Source organism: Chiloscyllium punctatum, chromosome 32 (assembly GCF_047496795.1).
Source record: "Chiloscyllium punctatum isolate Juve2018m chromosome 32, sChiPun1.3, whole genome shotgun sequence".
Taxonomy (NCBI): domain Eukaryota; kingdom Metazoa; phylum Chordata; class Chondrichthyes; order Orectolobiformes; family Hemiscylliidae; genus Chiloscyllium; species Chiloscyllium punctatum.
Genome location: NC_092770.1, coordinates 15275611 through 15294746, shown reverse-complemented (window position 1 = coordinate 15294746; position 19136 = coordinate 15275611). Strand labels below are relative to the sequence as shown.

Genomic DNA, 19136 nt, shown 5'->3' with positions numbered 1-19136 from the left:
AAATCCTCTAACCCTGGCAACATCCTTGTAAATCCTTTCTGAACCCTTTCAGGCTTCACAACATCTTTCCGATAGGAAGGAGACCAGAATTACATGCAATATTCCAAAAGTGGCCTAACCAATGTCATGTACAGCCGCAACATGACCTCCCAACACCTGTACTCAATACACTGACCAATAAAGGAAAGCATTCCAAACACCTTCTTCACTATCCTATCTACTTGTGCCTCCACTTTCAAGGAGCTATTAACCTGCACTCCAAGGTCTCTTTGTTCAACAATACTCTTGAGGACCTTACCATTAAGTGTATAAGTCCTGCTAAGATTTGGTTTCCCAAAATGAAGCACCTTGCAGTTATCTGAATTAAACTCCATCTGCCACTTCTCAGCCCATTGGCCCTTCTGATTAAGATCCCGTTGTAATCTGAGGTAGCCTTCTTCGCTGTCCACTACACCTCCAACTTTGGTGTCATCAGCAAACTTACTAACTATACTTCTTATGCTCACATAAATGAAGAAAAGTAGTGGACCCAGCACCAATCCTTCTGGCACTCCACAGGTCACAGACCTCCAGTCTGAAAAACAACCCTCCACCACTACCCTCTGTCTTCCACCTTTGAGCCAGTTCTGTATCCAAATGGTGAGTTCTCCATATATTCCATGAGATCTAACCATGCTAATCAGTCTCCCACGGGGAATCTTGTCGAACGCTTTACTGAAGTCAATGTAGATCACCATCCACTGCTCTGCCCTCATCAATCCTCTTCGTTACTTCTCCAAAAAAACTCAATCAAGTTTGTGAGACATGATTTCCCATGCACAAAGCTATGTTGACTATCCCTAATCAGTCCTTGCCTTTCCAAATACATGTACATCCTGTCTCTCAGGATTCCCTCCAACAACTTGCCCACCACCGACATCAGGCTCACTGGTCTATAGTTCTCTGGCTTGTCCTTACCACCTTTCTTAAACAGTGACACCCGTTTGCCAACCTCCAGTTTTCTGGCATCTCCCCTGTGACTATTGATGATACAAATATCTCAGTGAGAGGCTCAGCAATCACTTCTCTAGCTTCTCGGGTACACCTGATCAGGTCCTCGGGATTTATCCACTTTTATGCGTTTCAAGACATCCAGCACTTCCTCCTCTGTAATATGGACATTTTTCAAGCTGTTACCATCTATTTCCCTACATTTTATATCTTCCATGTCCTTTTCCACAGCGAATACTGATGATGAATTACTCTTGTTATCTCATTTCTGAAGGCTTCCCATTTTCCACCAATCCCTTTAACTGCAAACATTTGCCCCCAATCAGTTTTTGAAAGTTCTTGCCTAAAACCTCAATTTGCCCCCCACCTATTTAGAACTTCTACTTTTAGGTCTGGTATATCCTTTTCCATCACTATTTTAAAATTAATAGAATTATGGTAATTGGCCCCAAAGTGCTCCCTGACACCTCAGTCACCTGCCCTGCCTTGTTTCCCAAGAGTAGGTCAAGTTTTGCACCTTCTCTAGTAGGTACATCCATATACTGAATCAGAAAGTATTCTTGTACACACTTAAATTCCTCTCCATCTAAACCCTTAACAGTATGGCAGTCCCAGTCTATGTTTGGAAAGTTAAAATCCCCTACCATAACCACCCTATTGTTCTTACAAATTACTGAGATGTCCTTACAAATTTGGTTCTCAATTTCCCTCTGACTATTAGGGGGTCTATAATACAATCCCAATAAGGTGATCATCCCTTTCTTATTTCTCAATTCTACCCAAATAACTTCCCTGGATGTATTTCCGGGAATATCCTCCCTCAGTACAGCTGTAATGCTATCCCTTATCAAAAATGCCACTACCCCTCCTACCTTGCCTCCTTTTCTGTCCTTCCTGTAGCACTTGTATCTTGGAACATGAAGCTGCCAGTCCTGCCCATCCCTGAGCCATGTTTCTATAACTGGTGGGATGGCAGAGATTATGATGAGGTCCTCATCATGAAATTCATCTCTCTGTCTTTTATTTTTCCTATTTATTTTTTTCAATTAATAGGTTTACATTTAAAATTTATCTTAACTGGACAATGCGAACAATTAGATAATTGAAATGTATCTCAGTCATATTTTCACTGCTGCATTTTTGTTTAATAAATGATAAATGGCTTCAATGACATATGTCAAAATGTTTTTACTATATATTATTATCGTCCTCAACAATATGTACAGCTTTGAACCATTGAAAAGGCCAAATACTTTCATTTAGGCCACCAGAAAGGATTGAACATAAAATGTTCTTTCTTTTGCAGGGAAGAAGCAATAATTTCTGTAATAGAAATAAAATAGTGCAGACACTGGAAATCTCAAACAATCACAGAACATGCTGGTGAAACTAAACAAGTCTGGCAGGAACTGTGGAGAGAGAGAGAGAGAGGCAGTTAACATTTTGAGCTCAGTATGACTCTTTCAGAAATGTTGAGAAGAAGTCATATTAGACTTGAAATATCAGCTCTATTTCTCCCTCCACAGATGCTACCTGGCCTGCTGAGAGTTGTAATCAATTTTATAATGCTTCAAATATGTTCAGTGCTGTACTGCATGATAGTGAAGAAAATTAACATATAAACTCAGCAGAATGAAATTGATGCTGGTTCATAGCAATACATTTCTCCATGAGTTTTAAGAAGTTCTTTCTCTCTCCCTCCTGCACTGTCCTCACCATGTGCTTCCTTTGACTGTTTTTCTCCCTTTTATAAGGGATGTTGTTTTGACATTTTTCTTTCCAAAGTTCCGAAACAATGCAATGGCATATAAAACAATAATTGCTGCCCCTGGAATTTGAGGAAATCACCTCCAACACCTAAAATACCTCAAAAAAGGAACATCTGTTACAGCAGAAATTTTTCCTGTCCCATTAGAGGGCATAGATTTAGGGTGAGAGGGGAAAGATACAAAAGAGACCTAAGGGGAAACTTTTTCACACAGAGGGTGGTATGTGTATAGAATGAGCTGCCAGAGGAAGTGGTGAAGGCTGGTACAATTGCAAGATTTAAAAGGCATTCGGATGGGTATATGAATAGGAAGGGTTTGGAGGGATACGGGGTAGATGCTTGCAAATGGGATTTAGATTAATTTAAGAATATCTGGTCAGCATGGGCAGGTTGGACCAAAGGGTCTGTTTCCATGCTGTACATCTCTATGACTCTATGACTCTATAAGTTCTTGCTAATTTAATTTTATTCTCTCTTTTATTCCTCTGATTCAATTTCATTCAATTCATTTATTACCCGTAGTTTTCTGTTTCTCTGCTTTTCCTATGTATACTTTCCTTTCTCACATATTACTTAGTTGTCTTAGCTCCACATAGGATTCAGAGAATGCTTGCCAATTGTATCAAACTTGGCTTAAAGGCAGGTGACAGAGGGTGATGGTGGAAAGTTGTTTTTTTGGACTGGAGGCTTGGTGTTCCCAAGGAACAGTGCTGTGTCCACTTTTGTTTGTCATTTATATAAATGATTTAGATGAGAACATAGAAGACATGATTAGTAAGTTTATGGATGACACCAAAATTGGTGGTACAATGGACAGTGAAGAAAGTTTTCTAAGATTACAAGGAGATCTTGATCACTTGGGTCAATGGGCTAAAGACTGGCAGATGGAGATTAATTTGGATAAATATGAGAAATTGTATTTTGGTAAAACAAACAAGGGCAGGACTAATACAATTAAAAGTAAGACCTTGTATAGTGTTGTAGAACAGAGATATCTAAGGGTTGAGGTACATATTCTTTGAAGTTTGCATCACATATAGATAAGATGGTTAAGAAGGTGTTTAGCATGTTTGTCTTCATTGCTCAGACCTAGGGAGGCATGGTGGCTCAGTGGTTAGCACTGCTGCCTCACAGCACCAGGGACCCAGGTTTGATTTCAGCCTCGGGCAACTGTCTGTGTGGAGTTGGCACATTCTCCTCATGTCTACGTGGGTTTCCTCTGGGTGCTCCGGATTCCTCCATAGTGTTAAGTACATTAGTCAGAGGGTGGGTTACCCTTCGGAGGGTTGGTGTTGACTTGTTGGGCCAAAGGGCCAGTTTCCACACAGTAGGTAGTCTAATCTAATCTTTGAGTATAGGAGTTGGGATGTTATGTTGAGGTTGTACAAGACATTGGTGAGGCCTCTTCTGGAATATTCTGATCGCCCTGTTATAGGAAGGATATTATTAATTTGGAGAGGGCTCAGAAAAGATTTACCAGGATGTTGCTGGGAATGGACAGTTTGTGTCATAAGGAGACGCTGGATGTGCTGGAACCTTTTTCACTGGAGCGCAGGAGGTTGAAGGGTGACCTATTGAGGTTTATAAAATCGTGAAGGGTACAGATAAGGTGAATGGCAGGTGTTTTTCCCCTATGGTGGGGAATTTTAAGACTGGAAGGTGTATTTTCAAGGTGAGACTAAAAGGATTTAGAAAAAAGGGGTAGTTTTTGTTTACACAGTGTGGTTCATGTGTGAAATGAGCTTCCAGAGGAAGTGGTAGGTGTAGGTACATTTGCAACATTTAAAAGACATTTAGCTAAGTCCATGAATAAGAAGTGTATGGAAGATATGGGCCAAACGCAGGCAGGTGAGACTAGTTTAGTTTGAATTTATGGTTGATGTGGACAAGTTGGACAGAAGGGTCTGTTTCCGTGCTGTATGACTCTATGACTCTACCGAATGTATTTAATTTTTCATTGTAGTTAATCTACATTATTTTCCTGTTCAATTAATTGCTTTTAAGACTCATATACTTTGAGTCTATTCCCCACGATGATTGCAACATTGTATAGTATCTCTTTCTACTTAAAAATGTGGCTGCCATGTATTTTGTGTAGAGTCTGAATAGTATTCTGTTTATCAGTTCAAAACTGTATGAAGGCTAATGGAATAAATACCAAGACAGCATTTGCATTAACTTCACTAAAGCATTATATTTTAGTCTTGTTTTGAGTATAGTAGTTACTTTGAACTATTACATAGATACTGTGATATGCAGACTATTTATTTTAGACCCAACAACACGTGAAATAAGATAAATATTTTGTGTAAATGGCTGGAAGGTGAATATGCCTGTCAGTTTTCAGGGTTCAGTTCATTGCTTTAGGTGGATTTCAGACTTCTAAATGCCCACCCATAATTCTTCTTCATTTTTCATAGATTGGAAACATTACCATAAATGGACAAGAATTTGGGGAATCTATCTATGAGCCAGGTTCGACATTTACTGTAGCACATTTTGATGGTATTTTAGGTTTAGGATATCCGTCTTTAGCTGAAGGTGATGCCATTCCCGTGTTTGACAGAATGATAAACCAGAGACTGTTGGATAAACCCATGTTTTCCATCCTAATAAACAGGTTTGTTTTACATCTCTATTATATTAAATCAAATGGTGTTTATAATGCAATTATCTACACCTTAAAGAAAATAAGCAAAAATGTGTATGGCTATTCTTAATGCTTTCTGTAAATGACAAATGGAATATGTATTTGCATGTGCCCACAACAAGCACAAACATTGTCTGATAATGAAGACATTTAACAGCAGGCAATACGAAATGCACTTTTGTATTGCGATGTTGAACATGCAGAAAAACATCCAAAAGAGGAATCAATATAATTTGATAAGAATGTTCTTACAGACCCCATGATCTTAGGCACCTCTGCAAGGGAACAAATTCTGTCAAATTAAATAATGACATTTTTCTCTTGAGAAACTTGTAGGGATATAATGCTGTTTTTTTGGCAACCACACTATTCCCCCAGTCCTAGGCCACCTCTTCTTCAAACAGAAACCTTAAATTTCTACAGAAGCAAGTTTCCACAAATCAATCCTATCTTTCCAGCCAGTCATGGTAATATCACAAATGGAGCATATAAATGCCAACTACACTCTTAATTTTAATTTAAACTAAATAATTGTGTGTTGAGGCAGATTTATAAAAAGGGCCACAAAATAATACAAGCACAAGTTTCTGAAACAAATATGCAAGTTAAATGAGCATTCTTGTTAATATAAAAATTCTGCAGGTTTTGTTTTTAACATGAAGCCTTTTTTCATTTCTACACTAAGCATGTTTTTGTACTCCTAGAGAAATAGACAGTGAAAATGGTGGTGAATTGATCCTCGGAGGCATTGACCAATCACATTACACAGGCCGAATTAATTGGGTCCCTGTCTCACAACAGGCTTACTGGGAAATTGAAGTGCAAAAGTGAGTGTGAAAATATTACTATAAAGCATCTGTAAACTCCCTGAAATGTACTACTACAGTGAGCAGTGTGCAATTATTGACTTGATACATATTGATGTATGAAACATGTGGAGGGGGCAGTTGGCTGATTTGTAAAGTGCTATGAACAATATAGGTTCAATTCTCAAACCTGGCTGAAGTCATCATGAAGACCCCACCTTCTCAACCATGCCCCTTTCCAGAGGTATGGTGACCCTCAGATTAAATTTAGTATCAATAACACCTCTGTCTCTCTTGCTCCCTATTGAGATATCAATTCTCTGTGGCTACAGTGACTATCTCTGGGGTTATCATCATATGAAACCAATCAGAAATATTTTTGTTAAGGAAGGCTGGTTAACCTTTATAATCAGTTAAGTTATGCAAATTTAAGATTATTTTGAGACGATGCTGCTCCTTTAACAAGGCTGTGTTGTCCTTAGTTTTTTGGCTGGCTTGATTTACTTGAAGAAGTTTCGAAGTTAAAAAGAACACTTATACAATGAAAGGGGAGTGGCCAGTTCTGCCAGCTGAATTTTCCTCTGGTTTGGTTTGTTTTGTTTTGGGTTTTAGCCGTCTGGCTGATCAGAGCAAGCAGTCAGTCAGTTTTGAGGCTGCTGGTAAAATGAAACAGCTCCATGGAAGAAGGTGTTCATGCTGAATCTCTCTGCCATTTCTCTCTCTCTCTGGTATCTCTTCTGTCAGACCCTGTGTTTGATTATACCTTTTTTTGCCAAGGGGTGTTTATGGGGATTGTTGTAGATATTTGGAACAGCATCATTAAGTTGGGATAGTCTGTTGGGTTTTCAGATAGATTGATTTATTCTATATTCTGTTCTCTTTGTTAGTGTTTCATTCAGTAAACTTGAAAATAAATTATGTTTTGTTTAAAACTAAGAGGTTGGGCCAGCTGCATCACTCCTGGAATATCCACTTCACGCCTGCTTAAAACAACCAGCAAAATTACAGTCTGGGCTACTTTCTTGAAACGTTTGAGGGGCCTAGCCTGGTTTATAACAATTTATATAATTGTAATCAGGAGCCAACAGTGAATCCTAGTTAGATCAATCATTCCCGCTTCTAGTACATCCTTTTCAATGGCAAATAGAGTGGCTGTTCTGATATTATTCAGCATAAGGGTATTGTATTATAATGCTTATGTTATAAGAGGTCTGGACTAATGAGACAGAGACATGAAATCAAACAGCAGCTGGGGAATAGCATCAGAAATGGCAATCATGAAACTGCTAGACTGTCATGAAAGCTCATCTGGTTCACTAATGTTTTTAAGGAGGGAAATCCCCCCGGTGTGACTTATGTGTGAGTCCATAGCCACAACAAGATGAGTAACTCTTAACTGCTTAAATGTTCAAACAGGTCCATAGCACCACTTTCCCAAAGGCAATTAGAAATTGGCATTGAACAATGGCCTTGCCATGCAGTGATGCAGGCAGCCTGTGAATTAATTTTTAAAAATCATAATTACCAGAGATGGAGATTTATTTTTGATAACCTTTACTTCAGAAAATTTGAAGTGAGGGAGTGTGAGGTAAAATATGAGTTAAGATGTTTTTTACACAGAAGCTTGGGTATGCCTACCGCAACAGGAACATTTTCCTGAGAATGAATGCAGTTGCAAACTCCTTCAATTCTATCCATCCTAAATGAAGAATTAATGATACAAATGTAGACATGTTTGGTGAGAGAGCTAAATCATTGAAGCCAAATGTTTCATTTATTCTTTCATCTCTTTATACTTTGCCCCAACAAATGCAATAATTTTGATCTGGACAATTTCTTCCCCATAATTAAACCCTTACCTCCAGGCTCTGTGCATAGCGTGGAGTTGTTTGATCAGATTGGCCTAGATTTTGTCAGGATACATTTTCTATACACAGGAATTGTTTTGAGTTTGGAAAACACAGAAGAGTGGATTTAAAGAGTGCCTTACAGTTTGGAGTTCTGAATCACAATTTCTGTGGGATGTGGTTATGACTGCCCTGTTTGAGGTGGTGGGGACATATCCCCATTGCAGGGAGGGGGTGATGGTCCAATTGTGATCAAAAGGGAGGTCTGATGATTTGGATGGAAGAAGAAGAGATAGATCGTAGGGTAGGGGTTCACTGGCTGGCTTGTAGGGCCTCATGAAAACAATTCTATTCCACCTGGGCCCACAAGAAATGTTGTAAAGGTATTTACCTCATTTTGCCGACTGGGTTTCCTGAGGCTTGGGAAACATGGCTGACACAATTAAAAAAATAGACAGACTGTTAAAATGAAGGCAGAAAGCCTCATTATAATATTTGAAAAATTGGTCTCATGGTCCTTGTTCTCCCCTCATTAAAACCAGAAGTGATAATTTTGGCATGGGTTTCTATTTCTGATTTTGTGAATTTTAACTGACATGATGCCAAGTTGTCCATTACTGGGAGTTAAAATTCAGCTCTATGATTCATCAAAGTATCAATCTGTTATCTGAGATCAAAGTCTGTATCTGAATTACCAGTATGTTGATCAAATATAGGTCTACATATATTGTGCCTATGGTTCAGGGATTACTTACATTTTGCAATGCTTTCTATCCAGAATAGAATATAATAAGATTACCATCTGTCAGAATGGGTGTTCTGCAATAGTTGACACTGGAACGTCTTTGATAGCCGGTCCTCCGAGCTCAATAAGAACTATGTTTCCTAATTATAAAGAATTTCAGCTTGGCCGGGGAGAGGTATGTATTTTAACTTGATGTTTGTAGAATTGATCATATCTGTTTCATTTTATAAGAAACAGAAATGTGTAGTGTTTCATGCTGAATTCTAATTGTTCAGGCAAATCAACACATAACTTAAGTGATGTTTGAAACATAAAAGAATGGATTTTCCAAGCGTGGCAATTACATTCAGATTGCCACTCTTCTGCTAATTTCTTTCATTAAGAAAGAGCTCCACATTTCAGGAAGGAGATTCTGGTTACAGCTCCTGCAGAAATGGGGAATGTACTTTAAATCTAACAGCTCATTCAAGCCACACCTCCTTTTTCATGGCATTAATTGCTATGCTCTGTGATTAAATATCCAGCAGCACTGGCAGCCACTTTGAAAGCTCCTGTGAAAGAGTAAGTATATAATGTAAGTACAAGGTTAGGGAGCCAGGTGGGTAAGGGCATCATGTGGGCAGAATGGCAACTAACAGGTAGGTAAAGTGCCAGATGGATAAGGTGCCTGGGTACAAGCTGAGAAGTGTACCAGGTAAGTGATGTGTTTAGGGTATGTCAGATTGGACGGAAGTATCATGTTTTGTGAAGAGGTGTGAAGGTCTGGTAAGGAGGAGGGGGTATTGGGCGTGGTGGTGGGGTAAGTTGTCAGATCCAGGGATTGAGGAAGTCTGTTCGGCCCTGGTTGTGGGGGGTGCTATTGGGGTTAGAGGGTGTAAAAAGGAGAGCTTTCAGCTACACTGCAGAACTAACCATCTGAGCATCAGAAAATCTGGGTCCTGATATTCTACAAATAGATAGCAATCATATTTTTGAAATACAACTTGAATATTTATCTACACAGTTAACTTTTGTCATTAAAACATTTTGGAGATTTAAAATTAGGTTGTGACAGTAGTTACAAAATCATTTCTTGTTTCTGGGATTATGGTTCATGGGGTTCTCAATGGAATCACTGTGGCACCTCCACAATTTGAGTGACTTTTTTTAATAATAGAATTAACTATTCATCATTTTTCAAAGTTTAGCCAGTTTCAGTAGTTATCAAACCAACTGATATTAACCGATGAATTAATGGCACAGATAATAGTGAATGATTATGATGTAGTAGGCATCACAGAGACTTGGTTACAGGGGGGTCAGGACTGGCAGTTAAACCTCCATGGTTTTTCAACTTATCGAAAAGACAGAGAGGTGGGCAGAGGGGGTGGGGTTGCCTTGTTAGTTAAGAACAAAATTAAATCTATGGTATTGAATGACATAGCGTCGGATGATGTGGAGTCTGTGTGGGTGGAATTGAGGAACCACAAAGGCAAAAAAACCATAATTGGAGTTGTGTACAGACCTCCTAACAGTGGTCAGGACCAGGGACGCAACATGTACCGGGAAATAGAGAAGGCATGTCAGAAAGGCAAGGTTACATTGATCATGGGTGACTTCAATATGCAGGTGGACTGGGTAAATAATGTTGCTAGTGGATCTAAAGAAAGGGAATTCATGGAATGCTTACAGGATGGCTTTTTGGAACAGCTTGTCATGGAGCCCACAAGAGAGCAGGCTATTCTGGACCTAGTGCTTTGCAATGAACCAGACTCTATAAAAGATCTTAAAGTAAGGGAACCCTTAGGAAGTAGCGACCATAATATGGTAGAGTTCAGTCTGGAGTTTGAAAGGGAGAAGGCAAAATCTGATGTAATGGTGTTACAGTTGAATAAAGGTAATTATGAGGGCATGAGAGAGGAACTGACTAAAATAGACTGGAAGCAGAGGCTAACCGGGAAGACAGTAGAGCAAAAATGGCAGGAGTTTGTAGGGATAATTGAGGACACTGTACAGAGGTTCATTCCCAAGAAAAGAAAGATTAACCGGGGAGGGATTAGACAACCTTGGCTGACAAAGGAAGTCAGGAAATGTATTAAAGAAAAAGAGAGATCCTATAAAGTGGCTAAGAACAGTGGGAAATCAGAAGATTGGGAAGGATACAAAAGCCAACAGAGGATAACAAAGAGTGTAATAAGAAATGAGAGGATCAAATATGAAGGTAGGCTAGCCAATAATATTAGAAATAATAGTAAAAGTTTCTTTCAGTACATAAGAAACAAATGACAGGCAAAAGTAGACATTGGGCCACTTCAAACTGATGCAGGGAGCCTAGTGATGGGAGATAAGGAAATAGCAGGAGAACTTAACAAGTACTTTGTGTCAGTTTTCACAGTGGAAGACATGAGTAATATCCCAAAAATTAAAGGGTGTCACGGGGCTGAGTTGAGTATGGTTGCCATTACGAAAGAGATAGTGCTAGAAAAGTTAAAAAGTCTTAAAATTGATAAATCTCCTGGCCCCGATGGGATACACCCTAGAGTTCTGAGAGAGGTTGCTGAGGAAATAGCAGAGGCATTGGTTGAGATCTTTCAAGAGTCACTGGAGTCAGGAAAGGTCCCGGATGATTGGAAGATGGCTATAGTAACCCCCTTGTTCAAGAAAGGATCCAGGCAAAAGATGGAAAATTATAGGCCAATCAGCTTAACCTCGGTTGTTGGTAAAATTCTAGAATCCATCATTAAGGATAAGGTTTCTAAATTCTTGGAAGAGCAGAGTCTGATTAGAACAAGTCAACATGGATTTAGTAAAGGGAGGTCATGCCTGACAAACCTGTTGGAATTTTTTGAAGAGGTAACAAGTAGGTTAGACCAGGGAAACCCAGTGGATGTGGTCTATCTGGACTTTCAAAAGGCCTTTGATAAGGTGCCACACGGGAGGCTGCTGAGCAAGGTGAGGGCCCATGGTGTTCGAGGTGAGCTGCTGGGATGGATTGAGGATTGGCTATCTAACAGAAGGCAGAGAGTTGGGATAAAAGGTTCTTTTTCAGAATGGCAGCCGGTGACGAGCGGTGTCCCGCAGGGTTCGGTGCTGGGGCCACAGCTGTTCGCATTATATATTAATGATTTGGATGAGGGAACCGGGGGCATTCTAGCGAAGTTTGCCGATGATACAAAGTTAGGTAGACAGGCAGGTAGTACTGAGGAAGTGGGGAGGCTACAGAAGGATCTAGACAGGTTGGGAGAGTGGTCCAGGAAATGGCTGATGGAATTTAACGTGAGCAAGTGCGAGGTCTTGCACTTTGGCAAAAAGAATATAGGAATGGACTACTTTCTAAATGGTGAGAAACTTAATAAAGCCAAAGCACAAAGGGATCTGGGAGTGCTAGTCGAGGATTCTCTAAAGGTAAACATGCAGGTTGAGTCTGTGATTAAGAAAGCGAATGCAATGTTGTCTCTTATCTCAAGAGGGTTGGAATATAAAAGCAGAGATGTACTACTAAGACTTTATAAAGCTCTGGTTAGGCCCCATTTGGAGTACTGTGTCCAGTTTTGGTCCCCACACCTCAGGAAGGACATACTGGCACTGGAACGTGTCCAGCGGAGATTCACACGGATGATCCCTGGAATGACAGGTCTAGCATTTGAGGAACGGCTGAGGATACTGGGATTGTATTCGTTGGAGTTTAGAAGATTAAGGGGAGATCTAATAGAGACGTACAAAATAATACATGGCTTTGAAAAGGTGGATGCTAGAAAATTGTTTCTGTTAGGCGAGGAGACTAGGACCCGTGGACACAGCCTTAGAATTAGAGGGGGTCATTTCAGAACGGAAATGCGGAGACATTTCTTCAGCCAGAGAGTGGTGGGCCTGTGGAATTCATTGCCACGGAGTGCAGTGGAAGCCGGGACGCTAAATGTCTTCAAGGCCGAGATTGATAGGTTCTTGTTGTCTAGAGGAATTAAGGGCTACGGGGAGAACGCTGGCAAGTGGAGCTGAAATGCGCATCAGCCATGATTGAATGGCGGAGTGGACTCGATGGGCCGAATGGCCTTACTTCCACTCCTATGTCTTATGGTCTTATGGTCTTATTGCACTTCTGTATAAAATACTTAAGATATATCAGACTACTTATGGCAATGCCAAATATTAACAAAAAGAAGCAGGAGCAAATTACTACTGGAATTTGTACTGAAAACAGAAAGTGCTGGAGATCACAGCAGGTCAGACACCTTCCATGAATGATCTTTTGTTTTCATTAACAAAGTGAAATTGGCTTTTCTTCTGAATCTATGAAAGAGTAAACTGCAGTTTGTGAAACAGAGACATACAAATGGAAAACACTTAGAGTCATAGAGTCATAGAAATGTACAGCATGGAAACAGACCCTTCGGTCCAACCCGTCCATGCCGGCCAGATATCCCAACCCAATCTAGTCCCACCTGCCAGCACCCGGCCCATATCCCTCCAAACCCTTCCTATTCATATATCTATCCAAATGCCTCTTAAATGTTGCAATTGTACCAGTCTCCACCACATCCTCTGGCAGCTCAATCCATACATGGACCACCCTCTGCGTGAAAAAGTTGCCCCTTAGGTCTCTTTTATATCTTTTCCCTCTCACCCTAAACCTATGCCCTCTAGTTGTGGACTCCCCGACCCCAGGGAAAAGACTTTGCCTATTTATCCTATCCATGCCCCTCATAATTTTGTAAACCTCTATAAGGTCACCCTTCAGCCTCCGACACTCAAGGGAAAACAGCCCCAGCCTGTTCAGCCTCTCCCTGTAGCTCAGATCCTCCAACCTTGGCAACATCCTTGTAAATCTTTTCTGAACCCTTTCAAGTTTCACAATATCTTTCCGATAGGAAGGAGACCAGAATTGCATGCAATATTCCAACAGTGGCCTAACCAATGTCCTGTACAGCCGCAACATGACCTCCCAACTCCTGTACTCAATACTCTGACCAATAAAGGAAAGCATAACTTAGCTGAGTTAATTTATTTCTGCAGTTATAGTCTGTCAATTGATTTTTAAGTTTTTTGCTTCTTTAATATAATGCAACTCTTGATCATAGTCCTCTGCATTGTTTCTGTTTAGACAACTACATAAAATGGGAAAAGTCAAACTATTTCATTCAACTGAAGTTCCTGCAATGTCAGTGGATTGCATTAAAAATTTCATAATGTTTGCTCACATTTGAACAGATAATTTATGATGTTAAAAAAATGCAAAAAAAGCATGTTTAAAGACCAGCTGATTCATTCAACCTGCCTTATTAAGGCATGATGTAATTTCTTCCCCTCCCTCCCTTCCCATCCACCCACATATAAGGCTCACACTCTCCTGGGAGAAAGTGAGAGATAAAGAAATCATGGGACAGTTTAAATAAATCTCTGGAAAAAACTTCTTGTATACACCTCCTGATGGTAATCAATTTAGCTATGGAAGGCTATGCTGGCTGAGTATCAGTGATCCACCTTCATTCTTATAGGTAGATAAGCTTACTTCTCATAAGAACCTGCTTAGTGATAGCAACAAATTGTCCATTATTGTTCAGGGCAATAACTTAATTCAGACTTCTATGGTAAAGAAAAGTTTTCTCACATCTAACTTACTTGTACTTAAGACACATATTTCTATTATCCTAATCTATCTAGCTTTTGGATTGTACTTATTCTTTTCATTGTTTTAAAGATCTTAATCAGGTCTTCATGAAGTTTATGCTTCTCTAAAGTAAAACTACCATTTCTCTTAAACACCCTTGTCCTCCCCAAGGAATGTTTTAGCAATAATTCTTGCTTATTTTTGTACTAAGCTTGCAGCACTAATTGTGGACCATCAATGTCCTATGGATTATAACCCGAGGTCCTTCTCCTATCAGAAAATTTGTGCAAAAGCGACCTTAATCTGTAGAGACATTCCTGGAGTTCTTCCTACATAGATATATAAAATGTAGATATTATATCTAAATTTGCTTGCCAAAATTATTTTCACCTCAAGTCCTATAAACATAACCATTGCATCCAGTTCTCTCTAGACATGTTCATCCCAGATTGTTGAGAATAACTTATCCCAGATTCTACTAATGGCCAGGCCATCTGAAGTCCTCACTTTCTCCATGTCCAGTAGGAGCTCTTCTGTTCACAAGAGAGCACCTAGTTTCATACCCAGCAAAATAATCTGCCAATCAGTTTCACAGGACTGATTCTCATTTAGTAATCTATCATGTGAAGCTTTGTCAAAAGGCTTTGAAAATCAGAATACATAATGTTGATCTGACTCCCAATATCTACTGTTAGGATATGGGTAAACCCCGCCCCCCCTTGCTAATTTAAGCCTGCAACACAGAAATTATTTAACCCATTTTGTAATCTGTTAAAAATCAAGAGGCAAAGAACTATTTGAAAAGTCACTATTTAAAGTAAAAACTAACAACTTTTTAAAAAATCTAACAGAGAATAATTAATTAACAATTATCTACAACTCCTTTGTCTCACCTATATTCTACCTCCGCTCTACAATACTAGTCTGATAAAACCCCCAATTAATATTTACCAGAAAATTCAAATTTCAAAATCAGCCAGCTGTTGAATCTTCTCTTTGTATCTTCCTCTGTCTTCTTTTCTTCTTGTTGGGGATTTCTGTCTCACAGGTCATTGTTAGATAAAAGTATCTTTAAGAGAGCCATTCCACGGGAAGTCTGCAGATGTTGGTGGCTTGACAGTTCTTCCCTCAACTGTTCAAGTTTTCCTGGTCTTATCCCCCAAAGTATCAGATTGTTTCATTGGCTTTTAATATTGTCAATATATTAAATTCAAACTTGATTGGAGGTTAGTATTTTGGGGTATAATTTAAATTGATTGGCCAAATTCAAATTTAATTTTGTCTTATAGCAACTCAGCTAGTGCTAGCTGCTGGACCAAATGTTATATTATAAATTCTCCAGCAGTCTGAGTGCTTGCTAAGTCCTTCACTCTCTTAAAAGGTACAGTACACTTCTCTACCTTCAGAATACTACCAACTTTGTAACTTGAACATAAAATCCAATTATGTTGATGAAATATGACCCTTCTATCCAGTCGCTAAAATGACCTTCCCCAATAGTCCTTCTCTGTCCCGGTGATTGCCTTTAATACTTCCTCCAACAACTTGGATATTACCAAAGTTTTGTTCTTTTGAATAACTTGGGGTAACTACAAGCAAAGCTAGCAGCCTAATCTGTTTCACAATGTTTCAACAATTTTAGACAGGATTGTATTTTATATCCATTTTGTACTTAAATAAAACAATATATAAAAAGAGAAGCCCATTCCTAAGTAAAGTAATTTTAAAATGTTTCAAATGTATATTTTCACACATGTATATTTGTTTCTAAATTGTTAGCTTAAGGTAGAATGCAGAAAAATTCCCCAGCTGCCAAGCATGACTTTCACTATTAAAGATGTGGAATATACATTGGAAGCAGAAGACTATATTAAAAAGGTATCCCTTTCAACTGGATTATTTATTTTGGTTAGAGAATATTACTATAACACGTTACTATAAATAAAAAGTGTGCAGTTTCTTGTGACATTAAAATATGTCTTTTTTGTTCTTCTCAAGTTTCACGATGAACAGGAAGTGTGCCTTTATGGATTCCAGGCAATAAATATGTACTCTTCTAAAGGACCTCTTTGGATTCTGGGAGATGTTTTCCTTGCAAAAGTCTACACCATTTTTGACCGTGAACATAATAAAGTGGGATTTGCTAAAACTCGTCATGCAGTGAACAGTGGAGAGAGTGCAGCGGATTGAAATATCAGAAGTGAACTGTACCTATTTATTATCAGTAAAATTGTCTTTAATGGTTGAATGGTACAAAGCAATATTTCATAGCATTTTTCAAATGAAAAATTTGTACTCAGTTTTACCAAAATAAAAATAATCAATATAAACTCTCAGGCCTACAGAGACTACATTCCACAGCATAAATGCAAACGGAAAGGTGGAAGTATTTGCAACATCTTCCAGCAGAAATGGCCAACAGATGGTCTCCTCCTGAGATCCCAAACATCCAAGATGTCAGTCCAAACAATTTCACAAGGAACTGGACACAATAAAGACCACAAAGATTGATAACATTCTGGCTTTAGTACTGAAGATTTGTGCTACGGAGCTAGCCAAGTTGTTAGGATAAAGCCACAAATTGGAATCTATCCCACAATGTAGAAATTGCCCAGTTATGTCCAATCCACATGAAGGTAAGCCAAATCCAATCCAGCCATTTATAGACTCATTATTCCATGATTCTTATTTAATTGTTCAATTATTAGACAGTGATGGAAGGTGCAATTGACAGTGCTATGAGGAGCAGTTATCTAGCATCAACTTGCCAAAGACCTTTAGTTTGGGTTTAGCTAGTACCATCTGACCCTGGATTACATTACAGCCTTGCTCCAAACACAGACAAATACGCTAAATTCAAGAGGTGGGTTGAGAGTTATAGTTTTTAATAAGAACATTCTCCATTGCTGAAGTCGTAACTCTCAACAGAGAAAATGGATCAGATGGTCATGATTGTTGGAGGTCATCACTGGCAAGACAATATCTTAGGAGTCCACTCGGATATTTATATTTTGTAACCTGTTCAGAAATGTTATTGAGCACCTCTGGGGCGGGTTGACTTTCAGGATCAGAGGTAGGACACTACCATTACACCAAAAGACTCTTCCTTTCCCTAGGATAGTTATTTCTAATCAACTTGTCCAGAGATTATATGCATCTGGAATAGGTCTCACTTGAACAGAGGTAGAGACAGTGCCACTGTGCCAAAAGAACCCCCTTTCCCTAGGACAGATTTTCCATTCATCTGTTCAGATGTTTACAACACACCTCCAGAGCAGGCAAGCTTGAACCCAGGTCTCCTGGCTCAGAGAAAGGTAGACTACCACAGCCCCACAAGAAATCTATTTCTCCTAGGATAACTTTTAAAAAAATTCACCTATTTTCTAATCAATCTATTCAGAGATGCTATTACACATCTGTGGAACAGTATGACTTGAACCCAGGTCTCCTGTCCCAGAAGTAGGAACTTTACCACTGCACCCCACAAGACCCAACCATTTTCAGCTGTTCATCAATTACCTACCTTGAGAACCTCCCCCCCCCTACCTCCTCATTAAAAGGTCAGAAATGGAGATATTCACCAATGATTGAAGGTGTTCAGTGCAATTGGCAGCTCCTCAGACAATGACGCCAGTTGTACCTCCATGCAGCAAGACTGGGCAACATTCAGGCTTGGGCTGATAAGTGATAAATAACATTTTCATCATAAAAGTTCCAGGTAGTGACCATTTCCAACAGAAGAGGACCCAACTATCTCTGCTTGATATTTAATAGCATTACCATCGATACATCTCCTTCTTTGAATATCCTGTTCTTGAACAAAGCAAAGCATTGACCAGAAATTTAACTGAATCACATATAAATACTGTGGACACGAGAGAAAGCTAGAAGCTTGAAATTCTGTGGCTGGTAACCCATCTTCTGCTACCCCAAATTCTGTCCACCATTTACCCGGCACAAGTTAGGAGCGTAAACAATTGTCTCCAGGTGCCTTAGAGATTGCAATACCAATAACCTCTTAATTGATTGCACCCCATTCCCCATTTTAAATATTCAATCCTTCCAACACCAATGCAGAGTGACCACATTGTGTGCCATTTACAAGATGGCAATTGCCAAGGCTTCTTTGACAACAAATTCTAAACTAGTTACTTTTACCTCTGTTCGAAGAAGGACAGCAGTTCTTTTGCAAGTTTCCCTTCAAGACACATATCATTCTGAACTATATTACCAGTCTTTCATTGTTGCTGGGTCAAATTCCTGGAGTTATATTCATAACAGCACTATAGGTACACCTATACCACACGGACTGAAGTGGTTTAAGGAGGTGGGTCATCACCAGCTTCTAAGGATAGTTAAGTATGGCTTTGTCAGCAATGATCATATCTCATTAACAAGTAAAATAAGAGCCATTATAACTTCCACCACCAGCTAATTTCTGATAATTGAGAAATCAGGTGAATTGCCAACAGTACGGGATATTGTTCCCAGACCAGAAAGAATGAGAAAATAAGGTAAATCAGAATAAAGTCATAACTTGAATAACCATATGTGGAGAAATCACTTAGGAGCAAGGAGCCAACACAACTACGGATATAGTGTAACCAGTAGCTGGATCAACTCCAGGCATATCAAAGGAGACAGATGACCACTGCCTAATAAGAGGCTTCAATTGACACAAAGGATCAATTTGTGGGCTGGGGTGGAGGAGCAAGAAATGTGCCAATTATTTATGATACATCG

The 19136-nt window shown here is 39.3% G+C and overlaps 1 protein-coding gene across 1 annotated transcript in view; it reads left to right on the top strand.

Annotated features, from left to right (window-relative positions):
• Positions 1–16598, top strand: part of LOC140458283 (cathepsin E-A-like) — a 30479-nt gene extending 13881 nt beyond the window's left edge. Inside the window, exons 5-9 of the mRNA XM_072552686.1 lie at positions 5179–5378; positions 6113–6235; positions 8840–8981; positions 16173–16271; positions 16392–16598. Of these exons, the coding sequence (XP_072408787.1) occupies positions 5179–5378; positions 6113–6235; positions 8840–8981; positions 16173–16271; positions 16392–16583 (756 nt within the window). The 3' untranslated portion in view covers positions 16584–16598. The remainder of the gene's footprint in view (positions 1–5178; positions 5379–6112; positions 6236–8839; positions 8982–16172; positions 16272–16391) is intronic.
• The last annotated feature ends 2538 nt before the right edge of the window (positions 16599–19136 follow it).